This window comes from Lethenteron reissneri, unplaced genomic scaffold (genome assembly GCF_015708825.2).
Source record: "Lethenteron reissneri isolate LAM-NWPU_2019-01 unplaced genomic scaffold, ASM1570882v1 scaffold_1224, whole genome shotgun sequence".
Lineage (NCBI taxonomy): Eukaryota > Metazoa > Chordata > Hyperoartia > Petromyzontiformes > Petromyzontidae > Lethenteron > Lethenteron reissneri.
In genome coordinates this window covers 7,501-22,016 of record NW_026890920.1, presented here as the reverse complement: position 1 = coordinate 22,016, position 14,516 = coordinate 7,501, and the positions used below count along the sequence as shown (strand labels likewise).

Sequence of the window (14,516 nt, the reverse complement as noted above, 5' to 3'; positions counted from 1 at the left end):
ACACGTGCACGCACGTACATGCACGCATGTATACGCACGCACGTACACGCACGCACACGCACCTACACGCACGTACACACGCACGCGCACGTACACGCACGTACACGCATGTATACGCACGTACACATACACGCACGTACACGCACGTACACGCACGTACACGCATGTATACGCACGTACACGTACACGCACGTACACGCACGTACACGCACGCACGTGCACGCACGTACACGCACGTACACGCACGCACGTACACGCACGCACGTGCGTGTACGTGTATACGCACGTACACGTACACGCACGTACACGCACGTACACGCACGCACACGCACGCACCACGCACGCACACACGTACACGCACGCACACGCACGTACACGCACGTGCACGCACGTACACGCACGTACACGCACGCACGTACACGCACGTACACGTACGCGCGTACACGCACGTACACGCACGCACGTACACGCACGTACACGCACGCGCGTACACGCACGTACACGCACGCACGTACACGCACGTACACGCACGCACGTACACGCACGCGCACGTACGTACACGCACGTACACGCACGCACACGCACGTACACGCACGCACGCACACGCACGCGCACGCACGTACACGCACGTACGTACACGCACGTACACGCACGTACACGCACGCACGCACGTACACGCACGCACGTACACGTACGCACGCAGACACACGTGCACGCACGTACATGCACGCATGTATACGCACGCACGTACACGCACGCACACGCACCTACACGCACGTACACACGCACGCGCACGTACACGCACGTACACGCATGTATACGCACGTACACATACACGCACGTACACGCACGTACACGCACGTACACGCATGTATACGCACGTACACGTACACGCACGTACACGCACGTACACGCACGCACGTGCACGCACGTACACGCACGTACACGCACGCACGTACACGCACGCACGTGCGTGTACGTGTATACGCACGTACACGTACACGCACGTACACGCACGTACACGCACGCACACGCACGCACACGCACGCACACACGTACACGCACGCACACGCACGTACACGCACGTGCACGCACGTACACGCACGTACACGCACGTACACGCACGCACGTACACGCACGTACACGTACGCGCGTACACGCACGTACACGCACGCACGTACACGCACGTACACGTACGCGCGTACACGCACGTACACGCACGCACGTACACGCACGTACACGCACGCACGTACACGCACGCGCACGTACGTACACGCACGTACACGCACGCACACGCACGTACACGCACGCACGTACACGCACGTACACGCACGCACGTACACGCACGTACGTACACGCACGTACACGCACGTACACGCACGCACGCACGTACACGCACGTACACGCACGCACGTACACGCACGTACACGCACGCACGTACACGCACGCACGTACACGCACGTACACGCACGCACGTACACGCACGTACACGCACGCACGTACACGTACGCACGCAGACACACGTGCACGCACGCACGTACACGCACGCATGTATACGCACGCACGTACACGTACGCACGCAGACACACGTGCACGCACGTACACGCACGCACGTACACGCACGCACGTACACGTACGCACGCAGACACACGTGCACGCACGTACATGCACGCATGTATACGCACGCACGTACACGTACGCACGCAGACACACGTGCACGCACGTACATGCACGCATGTATACGCACGCACGTACACGTACGCACGCACGCACACGCACCTACACGCACGTACACACGCACGCGCACGTACACGCACGTACACGCATGTATACGCACGTACACGTACACGCACGTACACGCACGTACACGCACGTACACGCATGTATACGCACGTACACGTACACGCACGTACACGCACGTACACGCACGTACACGCATGTATACGCACGTACACGTACACGCACGTACACGCACGTACACGCACGTACACGCACGTATACGCACGTACACGCACGTACAGCATGTATACGCACGTACACGTACACGCACGTACACGCACGTACACGCACGCACACGCACACGCACGCACACGCACGTACACGCACGCACGCACGTACACGCACGTACACGCACGCACGTGCACGCACGTACACGCACGTACACGCACGCACGTACACGCACGCACGTGCACGCACGTACACGCACGCACGTACACGTACGCACGCAGACACACGTGCACGCACGCCGTACACGCACGCATGTTATACGCACGCACGTACACGTACGCACGCACGCACACGCACGTACACGCACGTACACACGCGCGCGACGTACACGCACGTACACGCATGTATACGCACGTACACGTACACGCACGTACACGCACGTACACGCACGTACACGTACACGCACGTACACGCACGCACACGCACGTACACGCACGCACACGCACGTACACGCACGCACACGCACGCACACGCACGCACACGCACGTACACGCACGCACACGCACGCACACGCACGTACACGCACGTACACTCACGCACACTCACGCACACGCACGTACACTCACGCACACGCACGCACACGCACGTTCACGCACACGCACGCACACGCACGCACACGCACGTACACGCACGCACACGCACGTACACGCACGCACACTCACGCACACGCACGCACACTCACGTACACGCACGTACACGCACGTACACGCACGCACACGCACGCACACTCACGTACACGCACGTACACGCACGTACACGCATGTACACGCACGTACACGCACGCACACTCACGCACACGCACGCACACTCACATACACGCACGCACACGCACGCACACGCACGCACACTCACGTACACGCACGCACACGCACGCACACTCACGCACACTCACGCACACGCACGCACACGCACGTGTGGGTCTCTGTGAGTGTCCTCTGTGGGTCTCTGTGGGTCTCTGTGGGTGTCTCTGTGGGTCTCTGTGGGTGTCTCTGTGAGTGTCTCTGTGGGTCTCTGTGGGTGTCTCTGTGGGTCTCTGTGGGTCTCTGTGAGTGTCTCTGTGGGTCTCTGTGGGTCTCTGTGGGTCTCTGTGGGTCTCTGTGAGTGTCTCTGTGGGTCTCTGTGGGTCTCTGTGGGTCTCTGTGAGTGTCTCTGTGGGTCTCTGTGAGTGTCTCTGTGAGTGTCTCTGTGGGTCTCTGTGGGTCTCTGTGAGTGTCTCTGTGCCTGTGGGTCTCTGTGGGTCTCTGTGAGTGTCTCTGTGCCTGTGGGTCTCTGTTGGTCTCTATGGGTCTCTGTGGGTCTCTGTGGGTCTCTGTGGGTCTCTGTGGGTGTCTCTGTGGGTCTCTGTGAGTGTCTCTGTGCCTGCGGGTCTCTGTGGGTCTCTGTGGGTCTCTGTGAGTGTCTCTGTGGGTCTCCTGTGGGTCTCTGCAGGTCTATGTGGGTCTCTGTGAGTGTCTCTGTGGGTCTCTGTGAGTGTCTCTGTGGGTCTCTGTGGGTCTCTGTGGGTCTCTGGGTCTAGGTGTTGTGGGTCTCTACGAATGTGCGTATTGTACGTTGAACTTCTTTTCGTACCGTAGCGCACAGAGCGCGTCGAACTCGGATTGTAAATGTTGTGGCTTTGCTCTCCAACACACCGGTTAGTGCTGTACTAGTACACTACACTATACACTACACTATACACTACACTATACACTACACTATACACTACTACACACTACCTATACACTACACTATACACTACACTATACACTACTATACACTACACTATACACTACTACACACTACACTATACACTACACTATACACTACTATACACTACACTATACACTACTATACACTACACTATACACTACTATACACTATACTATACACTACACTACTATACACATACACTACACTATACACTACTAACCTACACTATACACTACACTACTATACACTATACACTACACTATACCTACTATACACTACACTATACACTACACTACTATACACTACACTACTATACACTACACTATACACTACACTATACACTACACTATAACACTACTGTACACTACACTATACACTGCCACTATACCTACTATGCCACTACACTATACACTACACTATACACTACATTATACACTACTATGCCATTACACTACTATACACTACACTATACACTACACTATACACTACTATACACTACACTACTATCACACTACCTATACACTAGACTATACACTACACTATACACTTATACACTATACACTACACATACACTACACTATACACTACACTACTATACACTACACTATACACTACTATACACTATACACTACAACACACTACACTATACACTACACACTATACACTACACTATACACTACACTATACACTACACACTACACTATACACTACACTATACAACTACCCTATACACTACACTATACACTACTATGCCACTACACTATACACTACTATACACACTACACTACACTATACACTACACTATACACTACACTATACACTACTATACACTACACTATACAACTACTATACACTACTATACACTACACTATACACTACACTATACACTACTATACACTACACTATATACTACTATACACTACACTATCCACTACACTCTACATACTATACACTACACTATACACTACACTATACACTATATACACTACACCTATACACTACACTATACACTACACTCTACACTACACACGACACTATACACTACACTATACACTACACTATACACTACTATGCACCTACACTACTATACACTACACTATACACTACACTATACACTACACTATACACTAGTGCGTACTAGTACACTACACTATACACTACACTATACCACTACACTATACACTACTATACACTACACTATACACTACACTACTGTATACTACACTACTATACACTACACTATACACTACACTATACACTACACTATACACTACACTATACACTACTATACACTACACTATACACTACACTACACACTACACTACACTATACACTACACTATACACTACTACACACTACACTACACTATACACTACTATACACTACACTATACACTACACTATACACTACACACTACACTATACACTACACTATACACTACACTACTATACACTACACTATACACTACACTATACACTACACTATACAATACTATACACTACACTATACACTACACTATACACTACACACACACTACCTACACACTACACTATACACTACACTACACACTACACTATACACTACACTATACACTATACTATACACTGCACTACACTACACACTACACTATACACTACACTATACACTACACTATACACTACACACTACTACACACTACACTATACACTACACTACACACTATACACTACACACTACACTATACACTACACTATACACTACACACTACACTATACACTACACACTAGTGCTGTGCTAGTGACGAATTGTCACGTTGTGTTTACGTGACAACCCTCACTAGTTGGCCGTGCCGGGTGGTGGAGGGTTTTAACGACACATTTAATATTTACGCGATCTCACCTAAAAACCTCTTACGGATGATATCGGTCGCGAAAGCCTCCTACTACGTACGTGTTGAACTGATATTTTACTGGTAGGAGCGAAGTGAACCAGCCTACAATAGATTGTATCGTCCGTCCGTCTGTCCGTCCGTGTAGCAACATCGCCCCCTACTGCAAACACTTGGCATGACCCTACAAAAACCTTTAGACTCAGTGAGGCTTTCCTGGCTAAACAAGTGTAACATTCCCTTATAATTCCCTGAGATAGTTTTTAATTAAAACATTTCAATTAAAAATTAACTCACAGCGGCCTAAAGCCTACAGCTCGGCCTAAAGCCTAGACTAGTCCTCAAACTCTCCCTTCGTATCGTACCCCCGCGTGTGTGAAAGGGAGTTAATGTTTAACAATGTTACATTCCCTCATGTTTTTAAATAGAAACATTTAAATCTAAAGCTTTTACATAAATAATGAAAACATTTAAATTAAAAATTAACTCACAGCGGCCTAAAGCCTACAGCTAGGCCTGAAGCCTAGAACTAGGCCTCAAACTCTCCCTTCGTATCGTCCGATTAGGTGCAGCAACATCGCCCCCTACTGCAAACACTTGGCAGGACCCTACAAAAACCTTTAGACTCAGTGAGGCTTTCCTGGCTAAACAAGTGTAACGTTACATTATGTTTATATTCTTTGGTTGTTCGTTCCTACCAGCCCACCCCGCAGGGACCTGTTGTATTAAACGTGTAAAGAAATTAGTTTTCCACCGAGATGATTAAAAAAATAATTGTACAGCCCCAGTGTCTTCCCGTTGTACGTGCGCCCGTCACGAGAGCAACCGCGCGAAACCGCGCGCAACAGAGAGCACTTGGGACTCTAGATTTGAAGCTTTCGTTGACTGCAAGTATTCATATTGTTAGGTTTTTTCGGCAAAGTCACGTAGATTTCGATGTAAAGCTTTCGTGACTGCAGGGATTCATCTTCTTGGTTCTTTCGGTAAAGTCACGTAGAAGGGAAGTAATAAATAAAATAATAAAAATAAAACACAATAATGTATTACTTCCCTTCTACATGACTTTACCGAAAGAACCAAGAAGATAGGAAAAAAATGTAAAATTGATAAAAGCAAGCGCCTGCTGTGACGGTTCCACCTGAAGAAGCTTGTGTTTGCCTCCGAAACGTCGTGATTTTTATTTCGATTTAAAGCTTCTTTCGTGACTGCAGCGATTCATCTTCTTGGTTCTTTGGAGCATATATATGTAGAGAAGCTACCGACGGACGTACTCGGAGACGGAGGTATGGTTAGGGGCTTCCGCCAGGGTTTATTACTCTTGGTCAAAACTACACAGGGTACACAACTCCAGGGGCTAGGGGTCCTACTCTGAGTCTGGGTCCCTGCCGGCTAGCTCCGGTCTCTCTCTCGTGTCGGATCGTGGAGTCTGCCGACTCCACCGACCGGAGAGAGAAGCACCTCTTCGGCTACCACCGGCTTCTCCCCAGACTCCCTATTTGATCCCTCTCACTATCCCTGGTTCCCTCTTCACCCTGTTTACTATCCCCGTTCCTATAGTGACCCCGCTTACGTTACGGGGTCTCCCTTATATACCCTCGGAGGGGTGATGTCGCGTGCACTGCCCAGCGCGTGCGACCCCACGTCCCGTGAGGTCACCGCACCTGACAGCGCACACGACGCCACCACTCTCCACTACTCCTCTACATCACCCCCCCCCGTAAAAAAAAACAGCCGACCCGGCTGCAATCAACCTTAGGGCAGCACGGCCCTTCAAGCAGAACAGTAACAACAAAAAAACAAAACAAATAGAGCCCGAAGGCCTCATCCGCCGGATAGCGCCGAACGGGCGCCAGGGGCTAGGCCCGCTGAACGGCCATCAGGGCCGTCACCGGAGCCGCACCCCCCCTCGAGCGGGTATGCGCTGCTGGCCCGCTCCCTCGTGCGGTGTCCGCCACCCGTGCAGGTGGGCCGTCAGCGGGCAACAGGCCCACCGCCGTGGCCTCCGGTGCCTGGGGGGTCTCTGTCGGCCTCACTCGGGAGGGGCCTGGGGCACACACACAGGTCGGACGTCACCTCCGTCAACGAGACCCGGCCGGTCAGGCACGCCGGATACATCATCAGCCGGCCGCTCCGGAATTGGGGGTGGATCCCCCAGGGTAGATGGAACATAACGTTTGAGCCGGGACGGGTGCACTATCCACTGCCTGCGACCGAATCGAATCCGGACGCATTGCGGCCGGCGGACCTCCACAACCTCCACGGGTCCCTGCCAAGGGCGATGCAATTTGGCCGATGTGCCAACGGGGACCTGGGGACAATGCAGCCACGCTTTTTGACCCGCTACCCACGGGAGGCCAGCTGCCTGGTGTTTTGGCAGCCGCTCATTAGCCGCCTGCCGGCTTGCGGAATTCTCGGCAGCGGCCTGTCGCGCCTCGCGCAGCCGGTCAAGTGCGACCTTCAAAGGGGTCGGCACCGACGACCCCTTCTTGGAGGAGCCAACGTCCATCTGACGTGCACCGGGGGCTCCGGTTCCCTACCGTACATTAAATAAAAAGGCGGAAAATCCCGTGGAGGCATGAGGGGCCAACCGATACGCCGCCAAGACCCCCGGGACGAACAGGTCCCAGTCTGACTGGGACGTGTTCACCTGGTGGCACAGCATGGACGTAAGGGTGCGGTTCAAGCGCTCTACCATCCCATCTGACTGGGGGTGGTAGGGCGAGGTGCGGATTTTCTTGGTGCCAAGGAGGTCACACACCTCCTTGAGCAACCTAGACGAGAAATTCCGCCCCTGGTCAGTCAACAATTGTTCCGGCGCGCCCTTGTCAAACACGTATCCCTGGACGAAGGCCTCGGTGATAGAAGAGGCCAACTGATCGACCAAAGGCCATGCCATGGGCCAACGTGTGAGGTACTCAACGCCCACCAAGAGGTATTTGTGGCCCCGTTGGGATGCAGGGAATGGCCCCAAAATGTCGAGCGCCACGAGCTCATTAACGCGAGAAACCCGGATGGACTGCAGCGGGGCCCGGTCCTGGACAACTGGGGCCTTCCTCCGCGCGCAGTCGTGGCAACCCTTCAAAATCAGTGCTACGTCACCCTCAACACCCGGCCAGTAATAGTCCCGCTTAAGGGTCAATAAGGTCTTGTGGTAGCCAAGGTGCATAAGCTTCTCGTGAATGGCTCGGGTTAATTTACCACGCAGGCTAGTGGGCACAACCACACAATAGCGTTCCAATTGGGCATCCCAACGCATGAGTAGTCCGTCATGCACGGCGATCGCCGGGGCAGCCGACGAAGCTAAGCTCCGGGCGTTATGTCCGACACGGCGCCGTAGCTTCAGCAGAGAGGAATCCTCCATCTGCAAGCCGGACCATACCTCCCGGGGAAGTCCAAGGCCGAAATCTGCGGTCGACGCCGCACCTGGAGGGGTGTCCGCCTCGGCCGACGCGACCAACTGGGCCGCGGCGTCCCCTGGGGCCTTGCAACGGCTAGAGCCCAGGGCGCAAGCACACCCGCCGCCTGCCGGCAATCGGGATAAACCGTCCGCATTTCCATGCTGTGTCCCCTTCCTATGGATTACATCAAAAGGGTAATCCTGGAGCACTTCGAGCCAGCGAGACAGCTGACCCGAGGGCTGACTAATCTTCAGCGAATATTGCAGGGCCGCGTGGTCGGTTCGGACCGTAAACAGCCTACCGTACAAATATGGTCTATACAACTGAACAAAATAAACTATGGCCAAAAGCTCCCTCCGGGTCACACAATATCGCTGTTCCGTCGAGGACAGAACGCGACTGCCATAGGCTACCACCCTCTCAACCCCGTCGACCACCTGGGCCAGGACAGCCCCAATTCCCGTGTCGCTGGCATCGGTATCGAGCAGGAAGGGTTTCGTAAAATCCGGGTACCCCAAGGGCGGCGCATCCGCCAAGGCCGTGCGAAGCGCCGCAAAAGCCGCCTCCTCCTCCGCGCCCCAGTGAAACCTTTGTCCTTTGGCGGAAAGGGCGTGCAGTGGCTTCGCAATTGTCGCAAAAATCGCGGACAAACCGGCGATAGTACGATGCGAATCCAACGAAGCTACGCACCTCCGCGACAGATGTGGGAGTCGGCCACGTCCGGACACAAGCCGTTTTATCCGGGTCCGTGGCGACACCTGACGTGCTAACAATGTGTCCCAAATACCTCACCGATGGTTGTAGCAAGTGGCATTTCTGGGGTTTGAATTTCAAGCCAGCAGCACGCACTTTGACGAACACCGCCTCAAGGCGTTGCAAGTGCTCGCCAAACGTACGGCCAAAAACAATAACGTCATCCAAGTAGATTAGACAAGACTCCCACTGCAGCCCCGCCAAGACCATCTCCATGAGACGCTGGAAGGTGGCCGGGGCCGAATGGAGACCCATAGGAAGCCGATTGAACTCGAACAACCCCTGGGGCGTGCGGAACGCTGTTTTGGGTCTAGAGGCCTCATCCAGTGGCAATTGCCAGAAGCCGGAGAGCAAATCTAAAGTCGAAAAGAACCGCGCGCCCGAGAGGGCGTCCAAGGAATCATCCATGCGAGGCAATGGATATGCATCAGCCACCGAGATCTTGTTCAATCTACGAAAATCGACGCAGAACCGGAGACTCCCGTCCCGTTTCTTGACTAGCACAATGGGGGCACCCCAAGGGCTAGTAGATGGGGAGATGATGTCCGCCGCCAACATTTCCTCGACAGCCGAGCGGACATGATCTTTTTCCGCTGGGCTAAAGCGATGGGAATTAAGTCGAATGGGGGCCGCGTCGCCCGTGTCTATGTGGTGGTCCAAAAGAGTAGTGCGACCCAGATCAAACTTACTTTGGCTGAACACATCGGTGAACCGTTCGATGAGGTCGCGGAGTTGCCGACGTTCCCCGAAGGACAACGAGGCATTCTCGTCGCACAACGTGGCGATCCATGATGCGTCGGGGTCCCCCGTGCGCATCACGCCCGCCACGACCCCTCCATCCGGGGCAGCGCTCTCGGGTGGAGGAGCCGGGATTGCGTGTGCCAGGACGGCGCCGGCCGGGACTATGACCGGCAAGGGTCCCGAATTGAGGACCTGCAAAAAAAGGTCCTGGCCCCCCGACACGGCTGTCAAGGCGCCCACCAACCCCTTCGTCCTTGAAAAGTAGCTTGACGGGGACAGGAGGATACCCGTCTCCGTGGAGCCCATTTCGAGCGGTTTGCGCAACCTAAGGGGTATCAGGATTTGTGACGCCGGTGGTACGGTCACCGGCACTTTATTCAAGGCCCGTACACCGGCGACCAAGGGAGACAGGACGGTAGGTGATTGTAGGAATTGCAGCCGCCTCCCTGACGGCATTTCCACACAGCCCTGGTCAACGAGAATTCGGATGGGCATCCTAGACAAAAAGTCGGTCCCCAAGAGGCATGGCACTGCCAAGGTCCTGGAGACCAAAATCGGCCCGGCCAACTCAATCTCGTCAACCCGAACCGACGCTACAACGTGGCCCAGGATGCCCAAACTGCCGCCGTTCGCGGCGACACAAGCCCCGCGAACCGGCCTTAATGGACCCACGCTGCGGGGGTAGCAGCCCAAAAATGGCCTCAGAAATAATGGTGGCCGACGCCCCCGTATCCACCAGGAGGCGAACGTGCACCCCTTGCACATATCCTGCCACCGCTGAGGAGCCGGCAGCTGCCGCCACCATCCTATGCGCAAGCGCATCCCAGTGGCGGGTCTGTCTGGGCCATTGAGGGGGTGATGACGATGGTGCACCCGACCCTTCGAGGACAACCCCATGACGATGGGCCCTAGCCCCACTAGATGCATGAGGTGAAGGGAGCGGCCGCGCAGATGATGCGTCGCGACTCGCCTGGGGCCCCGAACCCGATGCCAAGGAGGGTCTGGGAGAAGGTGGAGTCCCTTTTCCAAAGGCCCCCGGGGCATTCCGGCAGCCCCGCTCAATGTGGCCCCGCTGACCACAGCGGAAGCAGGCCACCGTGTCCGCCTCCTGTGGACGGGAAGGTCCCGGCCGCCCCCGCTGCTCCGGACGGCGACCACCCGTCCCCCTTCCTCGACGATCGGGCATCGCCAGGGCCGCGAGGGTGTCCCCCCCGTCCGGCGCCAGGATCCCCGCACACGCCGCCATCTGAGGCCGTTGGCGGAGGGAGAGGTGCGCCTGAATGTTTTCTGCGACCGCCAAGGATGTGATCTGCCGATCATTGTTGATCGACAGAGCAATTCCTAGCTCCCTTGCCAGGTCAAGCAGCTTCCCCAAGGCCATAGAATCAAGTGCCCTGCCGTACAGGTCAGGGTATGCAGCCTGCGCCAGGGCCAGGAGCGAGCAGCGGAAGGCCAGCGGCAGTTCCCCCTCCTCCCGCCGCCGCAATGAAAACTTTAGCTGCGCGGTGGACGGCGGCTCAAAAACGTTGGCCATTTGGATATAGGCCGCCGGGAGTGTAGCCCGATTGGCCGGATGGATGGACTTGAAGGCCTGCAGAGCCCTTTCGTCCAAGCAGGTCGGAAGCGCCGGCAAGGCCTCCTCCATGGACCAGCCGACCGACATGTATGCCGCGTCGAACCGGTCCTGGAAGGCCGACCAGTCGCCCCCTTGCGCGACAAACGGCGCAACGTCGGGTAACCTGCGCTGCCATTGGCCGCGCGGCGCCGCGAGGTGTGGAAGCCAAGCGGCACCTGCGGGCCACCCAGCGGACGCGACGTGTTGCGGCGGTGGCAGCATTGCGGCTCCCGCGGGCCACGCCGAAGACGCGGAAAGGTGCGGTGGTGCTGCGGCCCCCATGGGCCACGCCGTAGGCGCAGCGAATTGTGGCTGAGTTGCGGCCCCCATGGGCCACGCCGTAGGCGCAGCGAATTGTGGCTGATTTGCGGCCCCCATGGGCCACGCCGTAGGCGCAGCGAATTGTGGCTGAGTTGCGGCCCCCATGGGCCACTCCGTAGGCGCAGCGAATTGTGGCTGAGTTGCGGCCCCCTTGGGCCACGCCGTAGGCGCAGCAAAGTGTGAAGGCGCCTGCGCTTTCCGCGACCCACCGGTCAGCGGCGGCGTACGAAGCCACGGCGTCGTCCCGCGACGCGGCGAGGGACCACGGCGTTGCAGCCTCAACGGGCCACGCCGAAGACGCGGCGGTGTAATTCGGGCCTGCAGCGGCCCCCGCGGCCCACCCCGCCGGCGCAGCGAGGTGCGGGACAGCGGCCGCAGCCGCGGCAACCTCTCGCGATGCGGCGAGGCACCACGGCGTTGCGGCCTCCCCGGGCCACGCCGTAGACGCGGCGGTAAAACACGGAGCCGCGGTGGCCCCCCGCGGCCCTCCCCGCCGGCGCAGCGAGGTGCGGGACAGCGGCCGCAGCCGCGGCAACCTCTCGCGACGCGGCGAGGCGCCACGGCGTTGCAGCCTCCATGGGCCACGCCGAAGACGCGGCAGAATAACACGCAGCTGCGGCGTCATCCATGAGAAGGGACGCAGGCACGGCGAGGTGCAGAGCCGCGGCATCGCCGGTGTCCGGCCCCGTGAGCGCAGCGACAGGTTGAGCCGCGGCAGCACCCGCGGCCCATTCCGGCGGCACAGCGATGTACGGGGCAGCAGCAGCCGCCGCTGCCCACCCCGGCGGCCCGGCGAGGACGGCACGCGCGTACTTACCCTGGGCCCCCCCGGCGGGCGCCGCTTGATGTAGAGCCGCGTCGTCGCCGGCGGCTGGTCTCGCAGGAGCGGCGTGCCGAGAAATCCCGGCCGCGTCGGTGGAGAGACGCGGCGTCGCGGTCGCCATGGCAGCCGTAGCAGCGGCCGCATATGGCTCCCGAGCCAACATGGCCGCCGCGGATTGCGTCGCAGCCAACATGGCGGCCATTTCCGGTGGAGCGGTCGCTGGGGCCCCCCCGGCGGGTGCAGCTTGATGTAGAGCCGCGTCGTCGCCGGCGGCTGGTCTCGCAGGAGCGGCGTGCCGAGAAATCCCGGCCGCGTCGGTGGAGAGACGCGGCGTCGCGGTCGCCATGGCAGCCGTAGCAGCGGCCGCATATGGCTCCCGAGCCAACATGGCCGCCGCGGATTGAGTCGCAGCCAACATGGCGGCCATTTCCGGTGGAGCGGTCGCTGGGAAAACTGCGGCGCTTTCAACGTTGGCAGTTGACAGTTGCTCCCGTCCCGCGTGCGGGGCGGTTGGCTGCGTCCGCGCCTCCACCTTGGCCAACCTGGCTGTCAGCTGCCCCACCGCCTGCAGGAGCTGCTGCAGCAGAGCTGCGGGGACGCTCTCCGTCTCTGGCGGCGGCGGTGAGCTGGCACTCCCCGCAGCCGACTCCTCCCGCTCCGGCCCGCTCGTCTCCACGGGAACCGTCACCGGGGTCCCGGGCTCCGGGGTCACTGCTGGAGCCTCCTCTCCGCCTTCGGCGCCCTCCAAGTCATGTGCCGGTGGGTTCCTACGCCGTGCGCCCGCTTTATACATGTTGGCGACGGTGTAAACTTCTGACACCAGTTGTTGTATCGTAGACGGAGGTACTCGGAGACGGAGGTTGAGTTAGGGGCTTCCGCCAGGGTTTATTAACACTTATCACTATCCCTGGTTCCCTCTTTACCCCTTCCACTATCCCCGTTCCTCCAGTGACCCCGCTTACGTTACGGGGTCTCCCTTATATACCCTCGGAGGGGTGATGTCGCGTGCACTGCCCAGCGCGTGCGACCCCACGTCCCGTGAGGTCACCGCACCTGACAGCGCACACGACGCCACCACTCTCCACTACTCCTCTACATATATATAAGCTGGGCGCCCAGCTTATATATATATGCTCCAAGCACGTGTGCTGTTTCATTCAGACTCTGTCGCCTCGACAGACCTGGTCTCCACCTGAGGACGGCTGCTTGCGTTGTGGCCGAAACATCGTGAGAATTATTTTATTGTGTTTTATTAAATCCTTTATATTAAGTTCGCTTGCTTGCGTGCTTGCTTGCTTGCTT

The 14,516-nt window shown here is 57.0% G+C and overlaps 2 protein-coding genes across 2 annotated transcripts in view; one reads left to right on the top strand and one right to left on the bottom strand.

The window, feature by feature from the left end:
• The window catches only part of LOC133361765 (coxsackievirus and adenovirus receptor-like), a gene marked incomplete at its 3' end in the record, with an annotated part of 29,239 nt that overhangs the window by 8,734 nt on the left and 5,989 nt on the right, over nt 1–14,516 (top strand). The window lies entirely within an intron of this gene.
• LOC133361764 (uncharacterized) lies at nt 7,482–12,401 on the bottom strand. Its single transcript, XM_061580761.1, has 2 exons — nt 11,426–12,401; nt 7,482–7,607 (listed from the first exon to the last, which is right to left on the bottom strand). Exons 1-2 carry the CDS (start codon nt 12,398–12,400, stop codon nt 7,593–7,595), a joined length of 990 nt encoding a protein of 329 aa, XP_061436745.1. The 5' UTR covers nt 12,401; the 3' UTR covers nt 7,482–7,592.

Bases quoted from the DNA above. Each gene is read 5' to 3' on its own strand.
- LOC133361764 (XM_061580761.1), bottom strand. From the start codon at position 12,400: ATGGGGGCCGCAACTCAGCCACAATTCGCTGCGCCTACGGCGTGGCCC.